This window comes from Bombina bombina, chromosome 7 (genome assembly GCF_027579735.1).
Source record: "Bombina bombina isolate aBomBom1 chromosome 7, aBomBom1.pri, whole genome shotgun sequence".
Classification (NCBI taxonomy): domain Eukaryota; kingdom Metazoa; phylum Chordata; class Amphibia; order Anura; family Bombinatoridae; genus Bombina; species Bombina bombina.
Window position 1 is genome coordinate 579,733,502 of NC_069505.1, and position 15,455 is coordinate 579,748,956.

At 38.3% G+C, this 15,455-nt stretch overlaps 1 protein-coding gene across 2 annotated transcripts; it reads left to right on the plus strand.

Moving 5' to 3' along the window:
• The first annotated feature begins 12,781 nt into the window (after positions 1-12,781).
• Positions 12,782-15,138, plus strand: LOC128636111 (heat shock 70 kDa protein-like). Of its 2 annotated transcripts, XM_053689175.1 has the most exons (2): positions 12,782-14,445; positions 14,887-15,138. In XM_053689175.1, exons 1-2 carry the CDS (start codon positions 13,049-13,051, stop codon positions 14,978-14,980), a joined length of 1,491 nt encoding a protein of 496 aa, XP_053545150.1. In that variant the 5' UTR covers positions 12,782-13,048; the 3' UTR covers positions 14,981-15,138. The 2 variants fall into 2 exon arrangements, with proteins under 2 accessions (XP_053545150.1, XP_053545149.1); XM_053689174.1 differs by having other exon boundaries at positions 12,782-15,138.
• Positions 15,139-15,455: the final 317 nt, after the last annotated feature.

Consider the following 15,455-nt stretch of genomic DNA (forward strand, 5'->3'; position numbering starts at 1 on the left):
TGAGTGCTGCAGCAGTTATCTCATATATGTTACTTATAATATTCTATAGTGACACACAACAGCTACATTACAGGGTTACTATGTGAGGTGCGGCAGCAGTTATCTATATATGTTACTTATAATATTCTATAGTGACACACAACAGCTACATTACAGGGTTAAGATGTGAGTGCTGCAGCAGTTATCTCATATATGTTACTTATAATATTCTATAGTGACACACAACAGCTACATTACAGGGTTAATATGTGAGTGCTGCAGCAGTTATCTCATATATGTTACTTATAATATTCTATAGTGACACACAACAGCTACATTACAGGGTTACTATGTGAGTGCTGCAGCAGTTATCTCATATATGTTACTTATAATATTCTATAGTGACACACAACAGCTACATTACAGGGTTACTATGTGAGTGCTGCAGCAGTTATCTCATATATGTTACTTATAATATTCTATAGTGACACACAACAGCTACATTACAGGGTTACTATGTGAGTGCTGCAGCAGTTATCTCATATATGTTACTTATAATATTCTATAGTGACACACAACAGCTACATTACAGGGTTACTATGTGAGTGCTGCAGCAGTTATCTCATATATGTTACTTATAATATTCTATAGTGACACACAACAGCTACATTACAGGGTTACTATGTGAGTGCTGCAGCAGTTATCTCATATATGTTACTTATAATATTCTATAGTGACACACAACAGCTACATTACAGGGTTACTATGTGAGTGCTGCAGCAGTTATCTCATATATGTTACTTATAATATTCTATAGTGACACACAACAGCTACCTTACAGGGTTACTATGTGAGTGCTGCAGCAGTTATCTCATATATGTTACTTATAATATTCTATAGTGACACACAACAGCTACATTACAGGGTTACTATGTGAGTGCTGCAGCAGTTATCTCATATATGTTACTTATAATATTCTATAGTGACACACAACAGCTACATTACAGGGTTACTATGTGAGTGCTGCAGCAGTTATCTCATATATGTTACTTATAATATTCTATAGTGACACACAACAGCTACATTACAGGGTTACTATGTGAGTGCTGCAGCAGTTATCTCATATATGTTACTTATAATATTCTATAGTGACACACAACAGCTACATTACAGGGTTACTATGTGAGTGCTGCAGCAGTTATCTCATATATGTTACTTATAATATTCTATAGTGACACACTAACAGCTACATTACAGGGTTACTATGTGAGTGCTGCAGCAGTTATCTCATATATGTTACTTATAATATTCTATAGTGACACACAACAGCTACATTACAGGGTTACTATGTGAGTGCTGCAGCAGTTATCTATATATGTTACTTATAATATTCTATAGTGACACACAACAGCTACATTACGGGGTTACTATGTGAGTGCTGCAGCAGTTATCTATATATGTTACTTATAATATTCTATAGTGACACACAACAGCTACATTACAGGGTTACTATGTGAGTGCTGCAGCAGTTATCTAATATATGTTACTTATAATATTCTATAGTGACACACAACAGCTACATTACAGGGTTACTATGTGAGTGCTGCAGCAGTTATCTAATATATGTTACTTATAATATTCTTATAGTGACACACAACAGCTACATTACAGGGTTACTATGTGAGTGCTGCAGCAGTTATATATGTTACTTATAATATTCTATAGTGACACACAACAGCTACATTACAGGGTTACTATGTGAGTGCTGCAGCAGTTATCTCATATATGTTACTTATAATATTCTATAGTGACACACAACAGCTACATTACAGGGTTAATATGTGAGTGCTGCAGCAGTTATCTCATATATGTTACTTATAATATTCTATAGTGACACACAACAGCTACCTTACAGGGTTACTATGTGAGTGCTTCAGCAGTTATCTATATATGTTACTTATAATATTCTATAGTGACACACAACAGCTACATTACAGGGTTACTATGTGAGTGCTGCAGCAGTTATCTCATATATGTTACTTATAATATTCTATAGTGACACACAACAGCTACATTACAGGGTTACTATGTGAGTGCTGCAGCAGTTATCTCATATATGTTACTTATAATATTCTATAGTGACACACAACAGATACATTACAGGGTTACTATGTGAGTGCTGCAGCAGTTATCTCATATATGTTACTTATAATATTCTATAGTGACACACAACAGCTACATTACAGGGTTACTATGTGAGTGCTGCAGCAGTTATCTCATATATGTTACTTATAATATTCTATAGTGACACACAACAGCTACATTACAGGGTTACTATGTGAGTGCTGCAGCAGTTATCTCATATATGTTACTTATAATATTCTATAGTGACACACAACAGCTACATTACAGGGTTACTATGTGAGTGCGGCAGCAGTTATCTATATATGTTACTTATAATATTCTATAGTGACACACAACAGCTACATTACAGGGTTAAGATGTGAGTGCTGCAGCAGTTATCTCATATATGTTACTTATAATATTCTATAGTGACACACAACAGCTACATTACAGGGTTAATATGTGAGTGCTGCAGCAGTTATCTCATATATGTTACTTATAATATTCTATAGTGACACACAACAGCTACATTACAGGGTTACTATGTGAGTGCTGCAGCAGTTATCTCATATATGTTACTTATAATATTCTATAGTGACACACAACAGCTACATTACAGGGTTACTATGTGAGTGCTGCAGCAGTTATCTCATATATGTTACTTATAATATTCTATAGTGACACACAACAGCTACATTACAGGGTTACTATGTGAGTGCTGCAGCAGTTATCTCATATATGTTACTTATAATATTCTATAGTGACACACAACAGCTACATTACAGGGTTACTATGTGAGTGCTGCAGCAGTTATCTCATATATGTTACTTATAATATTCTATAGTGACACACAACAGCTACATTACAGGGTTACTATGTGAGTGCTGCAGCAGTTATCTCATATATGTTACTTATAATATTCTATAGTGACACACAACAGCTACATTACAGGGTTACTATGTGAGTGCTGCAGCAGTTATCTCATATATGTTACTTATAATATTCTATAGTGACACACAACAGCTACCTTACAGGGTTACTATGTGAGTGCTGCAGCAGTTATCTATATATGTTACTTATAATATTCTATAGTGACACACAACAGCTACATTACAGGGTTACTGTGTGAGTGCTGCAGCAGTTATCTCATATATGTTACTTATAATATTCTATAGTGACACACAACAGCTACATTACAGGGTTACTATGTGAGTGCTGCAGCAGTTATCTCATATATGTTACTTATAATATTCTATAGTGACACACAACAGCTACATTACAGGGTTACTATGTGAGTGCTGCAGCAGTTATCTCATATATGTTACTTATAATATTCTATAGTGACACACAACAGCTACATTACAGGGTTACTATGTGAGTGCTGCAGCAGTTATCTCATATATGTTACTTATAATATTCTATAGTGACACACAACAGCTACATTACAGGGTTACTATGTGAGTGCTGCAGCAGTTATCTCATATATGTTACTTATAATATTCTATAGTGACACACAACAGCTACATTACAGGGTTACTATGTGAGTGCTGCAGCAGTTATCTCATATATGTTACTTATAATATTCTATAGTGACACACAACAGCTACATTACAGGGTTACCATGTGAGCGCTGCAGCAGTTATCTCATATATGTTACTTATAATATTCTATAGTGACACACAACAGCTACATTACAGGGTTACCATGTGAGCGCTGCAGCAGTTATCTCATATATGTTACTTATAATATTCTATAGTGACACACAACAGCTACATTACAGGGTTACTATGTGAGTGCTGCAGCAGTTATCTCATATATGTTACTTATAATATTCTATAGTGACACACAACAGCTACATTACAGGGTTACTATGTGAGTGCTGCAGCAGTTATCTCATATATGTTACTTATAATATTCTATAGTGACACACAACAGCTACATTACAGGGTTAATATGTGAGTGCTGCAGCAGTTATCTCATATATGTTACTTATAATATTCTATAGTGACACACAACAGCTACATTACAGGGTTACTATGTGAGTGCTGCAGCAGTTATCTCATACATGTTACTTATAATATTCTATAGTGACACACAACAGCTACCTTACAGGGTTACTATGTGAGTGCTGCAGCAGTTATCTATATATGTTACTTATAATATTCTATAGTGACACACAACAGCTACATTACAGGGTTACTATGTGAGTGCTGCAGCAGTTATCTCATATATGTTACTTATAATATTCTATAGTGACACACAACAGCTACATTACAGGGCTACTATGTGAGTGCTGCAGCAGTTATCTCATATATGTTACTTATAATATTCTATAGTGACACACAACAGCTACATTACAGGGTTACTATGTGAGTGCTGCAGCAGTTATCTCATATATGTTACTTATAATATTCTGTAGTGACACACAACAGCTACCTTACAGGGTTACTATGTGAGTGCTGCAGCAGTTATCTATATATGTTACTTATAATATTCTATAGTGACACACAACAGCTACATTACAGGGTTACTGTGTGAGTGCTGCAGCAGTTATCTCATATATGTTACTTATAATATTCTATAGTGACACACAACAGCTACATTACAGGGTTACTATGTGAGTGCTGCAGCAGTTATCTCATATATGTTACTTATAATATTCTATAGTGACACACAACAGCTACATTACAGGGTTACTATGTGAGTGCTGCAGCAGTTATCTCATATATGTTACTTATAATATTCTATAGTGACACACAACAGCTACATTACAGGGTTACTATGTGAGTGCTGCAGCAGTTATCTCATATATGTTACTTATAATATTCTATAGTGACACACAACAGCTACATTACAGGGTTACTATGTGAGTGCTGCAGCAGTTATCTCATATATGTTACTTATAATATTCTATAGTGACACACAACAGCTACATTACAGGGTTACCATGTGAGCGCTGCAGCAGTTATCTCATATATGTTACTTATAATATTCTATAGTGACACACAACAGCTACATTACAGGGTTACTATGTGAGTGCTGCAGCAGTTATCTCATATATGTTACTTATAATATTCTATAGTGACACACAACAGCTACATTACAGGGTTACTATGTGAGTGGCTGCAGCAGTTATCTCATATATGTTACTTATAATATTCTATAGTGACACACAACAGCTACATTACAGGGTTACTATGTGAGTGCTGCAGCAGTTATCTCATATATGTTACTTATAATATTCTATAGTGACACACAACAGCTACCTTACAGGGTTACTATGTGAGTGCTGTAGCAGTTATCTAATATATGTTACTTATAATATTCTGTAGTGACACACAACAGCTACATTACAGGGTTAATATGTGAGTGCTGCAGCAGTTATCTCATATATGTTACTTATAATATTCTATAGTGACACACAACAGCTACATTACAGGGTTACTATGTTGAGTGCTGCAGCAGTTATCTCATACATGTTACTTATAATATTCTATAGTGACACACAACAGCTACCTTACAGGGTTACTATGTGAGTGCTGCAGCAGTTATCTATATATGTTACTTATAATATTCTATAGTGACACACAACAGCTACATTACAGGGTTACTATGTGAGTGCTGCAGCAGTTATCTCATATATGTTACTTATAATATTCTATAGTGACACACAACAGCTACATTACAGGGTTACTATGTGAGTGCTGCAGCAGTTATCTCATATATGTTACTTATAATATTCTATAGTGACACACAACAGCTACATTACAGGGTTACTATGTGAGTGCTGCAGCAGTTATCTCATATATGTTACTTATAATATTCTGTAGTGACACACAACCAGGGCCGGATTTACATCTCAGGTGCCTGTAGGCACAAAAACCTGAAGCGCCCCCCCCACCCCCCCACCCCCCCTAGAAAAAAGTGGAAAAAATGAGGACTTTTTTTTATTATTATTTAGGACAACTAAAAATAAATATTAGATGTAAAATTACATTTTCCCTTTTATGGAGATACACAAATACACACACCAATTGCAATATTTGTTGTAATGGAAGCTACACCAAAAATCAATATTCACTTGACTCAAATGGCCATACAATTTCTATTATGTATAACAAAAACAAATCATGTTAAACTTTTAATGCAAAATATTCTAAAGAAAACCCTATTTAAAGGGACATCAAATGTGACAGTTTGCTGGGCATTTTATTATTGCACTAGTGCTTGCAGAGAAGTGTGTTAGCCTCTTGCAAAAGAGTTAAACACATAGTCAATGTCAGTTCTGAGACAGCAATACACATCTGTGCAGACCCAGATGGGCTCATAGGACATGTTTATTGACAAGCCATTAGTGTATTGCTTTTCTGGAGATGACTTTGACTATGTGCTTAACATTTTGTTGGAGTCAAACACAGTTTTGTGTAAACAATAGCAATATTAAAACTAGCAGCATGCAAGCTCATCACCATCAACAACCTGTGCAGCCAGTGGAAGAAAATATAAAATGTAGGGAAAAAAATCTTGTAAACTCTGATATTTTTGGTACAAACACACACAGATGTTACATTTATTTTGTTCTGAAATATAAATATCATATGATGTTGCTCTCAAAGGAAAACATGGAATGTTGTAGATTATATGTAATCCAGGGGTCAACAAATGTGTTTAAAATTAGAATTTAGAAATTCAATGGGAGGGGTTTAGTTTTAATCTTTGCCCCTCTCTCCTTCATGGCTCCCTCAACTGCTGTAACATATTCCCAATGAAACACTCGACTTTGTAGGCACCTGGCAGCACAATTCTTACTAAAATAAATGCCCTCATAAAAAAAAAAAAAAAAAAAAAAAAAAATTTTTTTTTTTTTTTTTTTTTTTTTATTATTGACAGGCAGGCGCCCCTCACTGCAAGGCGCCTGTAGGCACATGCCTACTGTGCCTAATGGGAAATCCGGCCCTGCACACAACAGCTACCTTACAGGGTTACTATGTGAGTGCTGCAGCAGTTATCTATATATGTTACTTATAATATTCTATAGTGACACACAACAGCTACATTACAGGGTTACTGTGTGAGTGCTGCAGCAGTTATCTCATATATGTTACTTATAATATTCTATAGTGACACACAACAGCTACATTACAGGGTTACTATGTGAGTGCTGCAGCAGTTATCTCATATATGTTACTTATAATATTCTATAGTGACACACAACAGCTACATTACAGGGTTACTATGTGAGTGCTGCAGCAGTTATCTCATATATGTTACTTATAATATTCTATAGTGACACACAACAGCTACATTACAGGGTTACTATGTGAGTGCTGCAGCAGTTATCTCATATATGTTACTTATAATATTCTATAGTGACACACAACAGCTACATTACAGGGTTACTATGTGAGTGCTGCAGCAGTTATCTATATATGTTACTTATAATATTCTATAGTGACACACAACAGCTACATTACAGGGTTACTATGTGAGTGCTGCAGCAGTTATCTATATATGTTATTTATAATATTCTATAGTGACACACAACAGCTACATTACAGGGTTACTATGTGAGTGCTGTAGCAGTTATCTAATATATGTTACTTATAATATTCTATAGTGACACACAACAGCTACATTACAGGGCGTCAACGTTAGAAAAAGTGTGTTTTTTCCATTTTTTCATCATATTTTATAAAAAAAATTATAGTAAATTATAAGATATGATGAAAATAATGGTATCTTTAGAAAGTCCATTTAATGGTGAGAAAAACAGTAGATAATATGTGTGGGTACAGTAAATGAGTAAGGGGAAAATTACAGCTAAACACAAACACCGCAAAAATTGCCTTGGTCCCAAACGGTCAGAAAATGGAAAAGTGTTGTGGTCCTTAAGGGGTTAAAATTGCATGCTCTGTTTAAATCATGAAAGAAACATGTTGGGGTTTATGTCCCTTTAATCTCAGTTGCAGTTGCTATCAGACCATTCCATACTGAGTTACAATGCTAATTCTACTAGTCTCTTATAAGTTCCATGAAAGAGCCAAAAAGAAGAAAGGGGGCAACAAATAGAGTCCATTCATCAATGTGTGTGGAGAGAGACAGAAGAACAAAAGAAAGAGAAAAGAGGGAGAGAGGAAAAGAGAGACAAAGAGATGTAAAGAGAGAGAAATAAGGAAATAATGAGGGAGGGGAGAGAAAACAGGAGAGTGACAGGAGCAAGCAAGAAAAAAAGAAATAGAAAGCAAGAGTCAGGATGGGGAACCTGAGAGAAAGAAGAAAGACTGAATGAGATAGAGATAAAGAGACAGAGAATAGTAACAGAAGGGAATGAGTGGCCTGAGGAGAGAGGAAAGAGAGAAGGGAAGATAATGGGTTACTGTGTGAGTGCTGCAGCAGTTATCTCATATATGTTACTTATAATATTCTATAGTGACACACAACAGCTACATTACAGGGTTACTATGTGAGTGCTGCAGCAGTTATCTATATATGTTACTTATAATATTCTATAGTGACACACAACAGCTACATTACAGGGTTACTATGTGAGTGCTGCAGCAGTTATCTCATATATGTTACTTATAATATTCTATAGTGACACACAACAGCTACATTACAGGGTTACTATGTGAGTGCTGCAGCAGTTATCTCATATATGTTACTTATAATATTCTATAGTGACACACAACAGCTACATTACAGGGTTACTGTGTGAGTGCTGCAGCAGTTATCTCATATATGTTACTTATAATATTCTATAGTGACACACAACAGCTACCTTACAGGGTTACTATGTGAGTGCTGCAGCAGTTATCTCATATATGTTACTCATAATATTCTATAGTGACACACAACAGCTACATTACAGGGTTACTATGTGAGTGCTGCAGCAGTTATCTCATATATGTTACTTATAATATTCTATAGTGACACATAACAGCTACATTACAGGGTTACTATGTGAGTGCTGCAGCAGTTATCTATATATGTTACTTATAATATTCTATAGTGACACACAACAGCTACATTACAGGGTTACTATGTGAGTGCTGCAGCAGTTATCTATATATGTTACTTATAATATTCTATAGTGACACACAACAGCTACATTACGGGGTTACTATGTGAGTGCTGCAGCAGTTATCTATATATGTTACTTATAATATTCTATAGTGACACACAACAGCTACATTACAGGGTTACTATGTGAGTGCTGCAGCAGTTATCTAATATATGTTACTTATAATATTCTATAGTGACACACAACAGCTACATTACAGGGTTACTATGTGAGTGCTGCAGCAGTTATCTAATATATGTTACTTATAATATTCTTTATAGTGACACACAACAGCTACATTACAGGGTTACTATGTGAGTGCTGCAGCAGTTATATATGTTACTTATAATATTCTATAGTGACACACAACAGCTACATTACAGGGTTACTATGTGAGTGCTGCAGCAGTTATCTCATATATGTTACTTATAATATTCTATAGTGACACACAACAGCTACATTACAGGGTTAATATGTGAGTGCTGCAGCAGTTATCTCATATATGTTACTTATAATATTCTATAGTGACACACAACAGCTACCTTACAGGGTTACTATGTGAGTGCTTCAGCAGTTATCTATATATGTTACTTATAATATTCTATAGTGACACACAACAGCTACATTACAGGGTTACTATGTGAGTGCTGCAGCAGTTATCTCATATATGTTACTTATAATATTCTATAGTGACACACAACAGCTACATTACAGGGTTATTATGTGAGCGCTGCAGCAGTTATCTCATATATGTTACTTATAATATTCTATAGTGACACACAACAGCTACATTACAGGGTTACTATGTGAGTGCTGCAGCAGTTATCTCATATATGTTACTTATAATATTCTATAGTGACACACAACAGCTACATTACAGGGTTACTGTGTGAGTGCTGCAGCAGTTATCTCATATATGTTACTTATAATATTCTATAGTGACACACAACAGCTACATTACAGGGTTACTATGTGAGTGCTGCAGCAGTTATCTCATATATGTTACTTATAATATTCTATAGTGACACACAACAGCTACATTACAGGGTTACTATGTGAGTGCGGCAGCAGTTATCTATATATGTTACTTATAATATTCTATAGTGACACACAACAGCTACATTACAGGGTTAAGATGTGAGTGCTGCAGCAGTTATCTCATATATGTTACTTATAATATTCTATAGTGACACACAACAGCTACATTACAGGGTTAATATGTGAGTGCTGCAGCAGTTATCTCATATATGTTACTTATAATATTCTATAGTGACACACAACAGCTACATTACAGGGTTACTATGTGAGTGCTGCAGCAGTTATCTCATATATGTTACTTATAATATTCTATAGTGACACACAACAGCTACATTACAGGGTTACTATGTGAGTGCTGCAGCAGTTATCTCATATATGTTACTTATAATATTCTATAGTGACACACAACAGCTACATTACAGGGTTACTATGTGAGTGCAGCAGCAGTTATCTATATATGTTACTTATAATATTCTATAGTGACACACAACAGCTACATTACAGGGTTACTATGTGAGTGCTGCAGCAGTTATCTCATATATGTTACTTATAATATTCTATAGTGACACACAACAGCTACATTACAGGGTTACTATGTGAGTGCTGCAGCAGTTATCTCATATATGTTACTTATAATATTCTATAGTGACACACAACAGCTACATTACAGGGTTACTATGTGAGTGCTGCAGCAGTTATCTCATATATGTTACTTATAATATTCTATAGTGACACACAACAGCTACCTTACAGGGTTACTATGTGAGTGCTGCAGCAGTTATCTCATATATGTTACTTATAATATTCTATAGTGACACACAACAGCTACATTACAGGGTTACTATGTGAGTGCTGCAGCAGTTATCTCATATATGTTACTTATAATATTCTATAGTGACACACAACAGCTACATTACAGGGTTACTATGTGAGTGCTGCAGCAGTTATCTCATATATGTTACTTATAATATTCTATAGTGACACACAACAGCTAAATTACAGGGTTTATAGGTTATTAGGTCTCTGGCATTAGAATAGAACGATAAACATCTGAAATAAACCAGAGACAACAGCCCACATAGAAATGTGGATTCCTGTAGAATAAACCAAAGCCACGCCCCTTCCTTGATTGCACACTTCGTGCAAGCTACTACTAGAAGACTCGCGAAAATTCTTTAGACCGGTGACGTCACAAGCATTATTAAGCTGTTGATTGGACAACTCTGACAGATACCGGGAAACATCGCGAATGTTCTGATGGATCTAGTCTCTGATTGGATGAGGTGCGGAGAATTCTCCTGAATGTTCTGAACGTTGCTAGGTTACACCCGATAGCTTGGTAAGGACCGCTGTGTGATTGGCGGAGGAAGCTGTGACGTTTAGGTGCCCGTGGAATATAAATAAATGCTGTGTAGCGTGTATAAGCGAGCTGATTGTGATAACGAGCTAATAGGTCACAGCACAGACAGCAGAACAGACCGCTACTTATTACAGGGCACAGCAGGGAAGAGCCGCTACAGACCCGCTACTTATTAGAGGACACAGCAGGGAAGAGCCGCTACAGACCCTCTACTTATTACAGGACACAGCAGGGAAGAGCCGCTACAGACTCTCTACTTATTACAGGACACAGCAGGGAAGAGCCGCTACAGACCCTCTACTTATTACAGGACACAGCAGGGAAGAGCCGCTACAGACCCTCTACTTATTACAGGACACAGCAGGGAAGAGCCGCTACAGACCCTCTACTTATTACAGGACACAGCAGGGAAGAGCCGCTACAGACTCTCTACTTATTACAGGACACAGCAGGGAAGAGCCGCTACAGACCCTCTACTTATTACAGGGCACAGCAGGGAAGAGCCGCTACAGACCCGCTACTTATTACAGGACACAGCAGGGAAGAGCCGCTACAGACCCGCTACTTATTACAGGACACAGCAGGGAAGAGCCGCTACAGACCCTCTACTTATTACAGGACACAGCAGGGAAGAGCCGCTACAGACCCTCTACTTATTACAGGGCACAGCAGGGAAGAGCCGCTACAGACCCGCTATTTATTACAGGGCACAGCAGGGAAGAGCCGCTACAGACCCTCTACTTATTAGAGGACACAGCAGGGAAGAGCCGCTACAGACCCTCTACTTATTACAGGGCACAGCAGGGAAGAGCCGCTACAGACCCTCTACTTATTACAGGACACAGCAGGGAAGAGCCGCTACAGACCCTCTACTTATTAGAGGACACAGCAGGGAAGAGCCGCTACAGACTCTCTACTTATTACAGGACACAGCAGGGAAGAGCCGCTACAGACCCTCTACTTATTACAGGACACAGCAGGGAAGAGCCGCTACAGACCCTCTACTTATTACAGGGCACAGCAGGGAAGAGCCGCTACAGACCCTCTACTTATTACAGGGCACAGCAGGGAAGAGCCGCTACAGACCCTCTACTTATTACAGGGCACAGCAGGGAAGAGCCGCTACAGACCCTCTACTTATTACAGGGCACAGCAGGGAAGAGCCGCTACAGACCCTCTACTTATTAGAGGACACAGCAGGGAAGAGCCGCTACAGACCCGCTATTTATTACAGGGCACAGCAGGGAAGAGCCGCTACAGACCCTCTACTTATTACAGGACACAGCAGGGAAGAGCCGCTACAGACCCTCTACTTATTACAGGACACAGCAGGGAAGAGCCGCTACAGACCCGCTATTTATTACAGGGCACGAGTCACCGGACACCAGTTAGTGACACAGCAGAGACCCGGGAAATCTGAGACCGCAGCTAAACTTCCTGACACCGCATAGAAGTCTGTCACAACTGAAGCTCTCAGATAGAACACAATGTCAGCCAAAGGAGTCGCCATCGGCATTGACCTGGGCACCACCTATTCCTGTGTGGGTGTTTTCCAGCATGGGAAAGTGGAGATCATCGCTAATGACCAGGGGAACCGCACCACCCCCAGCTACGTGGCTTTCACAGACACAGAGAGACTGATTGGAGACGCTGCCAAGAACCAAGTGGCCCTGAACCCCCAGAACACCGTCTTTGATGCTAAAAGGCTGATAGGCAGAAAGTATAATGAGCCCATAGTGCAGTCTGACATGAAGCACTGGCCCTTCCAGGTGGTGAGTGATGGGGGGAAGCCTAAAGTCAAGGTAGAGTACAAGGGAGAAGAGAAGACATTTTCCCCTGAAGAGATCTCCTCTATGGTGCTGCTCAAGATGAAGGAGACATCAGAAGCTTACCTTGGCCATCCTGTCACCAATGCTGTCGTTACTGTACCAGCCTACTTTAATGACTCTCAGCGACAGGCCACTAAGGATGCTGGTGTTATTGCTGGACTGAATGTGCTAAGAATCATTAATGAGCCTACAGCAGCTGCTATTGCATATGGACTGGACAAGACATCTCGTGGTGAGCGAAATGTTCTGATCTTTGATCTAGGAGGTGGCACATTTGATGTCTCCATCCTCACCATAGATGATGGTATATTTGAGGTCAAGGCTACAGCTGGAGACACCCATCTTGGAGGAGAAGACTTTGATAACCGTATGGTAAACCACTTTGTGGAAGAATTTAGGAGGAAGCATAAGAAGGACATTAGCCAAAACAAGAGAGCACTGAGGAGGCTGAGAACAGCCTGTGAGAGAGCCAAGCGCACCCTGTCCTCCAGCACTCAGGCCAGTATTGAAATTGACTCCTTGTTTGAAGGCATTGACTTCTACACCTCTATTACTAGAGCCCGCTTTGAAGAGTTGTGTTCTGATCTCTTCCGGAGTACCTTGGAACCAGTGGAGAAGGCCTTGAGAGATGCCAAGCTAGACAAGTCCCAGATCCATGATATTGTCCTAGTAGGAGGCTCCACTCGCATCCCTAAAGTACAGAAGCTTCTTCAAGACTTTTTTAATGGCCGAGAGCTAAACAAGAGCATTAATCCTGATGAGGCTGTGGCCTATGGTGCTGCTGTTCAGGCTGCCATTTTAATGGGTGATAAGTCTGAGAATGTACAGGACTTGCTTCTTCTGGATGTTGCCCCTCTTTCTCTAGGCTTGGAGACAGCTGGTGGGGTCATGACCGTCCTCATCAAGCGCAACACCACCATTCCCACCAAGCAGACTCAGATTTTCTCCACATACTCAGATAACCAACCTGGTGTCCTCATCCAAGTTTTTGAAGGTGAGAGAGCCATGACCAAAGATAACAACCTGCTGGGAAAGTTTGAACTTAGTGGCATACCCCCTGCTCCTAGAGGTGTGCCCCAAATTGAGGTCACCTTTGACATTGATGCCAACGGAATCCTCAATGTTTCAGCTATGGACAAGAGTTCAGGCAAACAGAACAAAATCACCATCACAAATGACAAGGGACGACTGAGCAAGGAAGAAATTGAGAATATGGTGCAAGAGGCAGAGAAGTATAAGGCTGATGATGATGCCCAAAGAGAAAAGATTGCAGCTAAGAACTCCCTAGAGTCCTACGCTTTTAACATAAAGAGCATGGTGGATGATGACAATATTAAGGGGAAGATCAGTGAGGCTGACAAGAAGACCATCATTGAGAAGTGCAATCAGATCATCTCATGGCTGGAAAACAACCAGCTAGCAGACAAAGAAGAGTATACCCATCAGCAAAAAGAACTGGAGAAGGTGTGCCAACCAGTCATCACTAAATTGTACCATGGTGATATGCCAGGTAACATGCCAGGCTCCAGCTGTGGTGCCCAAGCTCGTCAAGGTACCAGCTCAGGCCCCACAATTGAAGAAGTAGATTAACATGTTCTACAAAAGACTATGTCCAGACCATTTGAATTTGTTTACAACTAAAGTCATTACAGTTTGAAAAAAACAGTCTAGAAAAAATAGTTGTGGAAATAGATTTTCTGCACCTGAAATGTGACATTTTGAAGGACAAAATTAGTTTGTACTGAATCTGAAAAAACTGTGCTGTAAATGTATAAAATAGACCAGTCTGTTCATGAATATATGTTTGTTTGTTTTTTCCATGTTTTATTTATGGTGTTTATAAAATGCTGAGTATTGTATACAATGATGTTTTGGGATTTTTTTCACTAAACAATATATTTTTGTATTTTAATAAATTAAACTAAACTTTATTTAAATTTGTTTCTTTTGTTTATTTCATAGCATGTTAAAGGGACATTATTGTCATTTTCTATATACTCATCAGAAAATAATGACTGCATTTCAAAAGATCTGCATATAACAGGAGTTACTCCAGGGCTGGTCT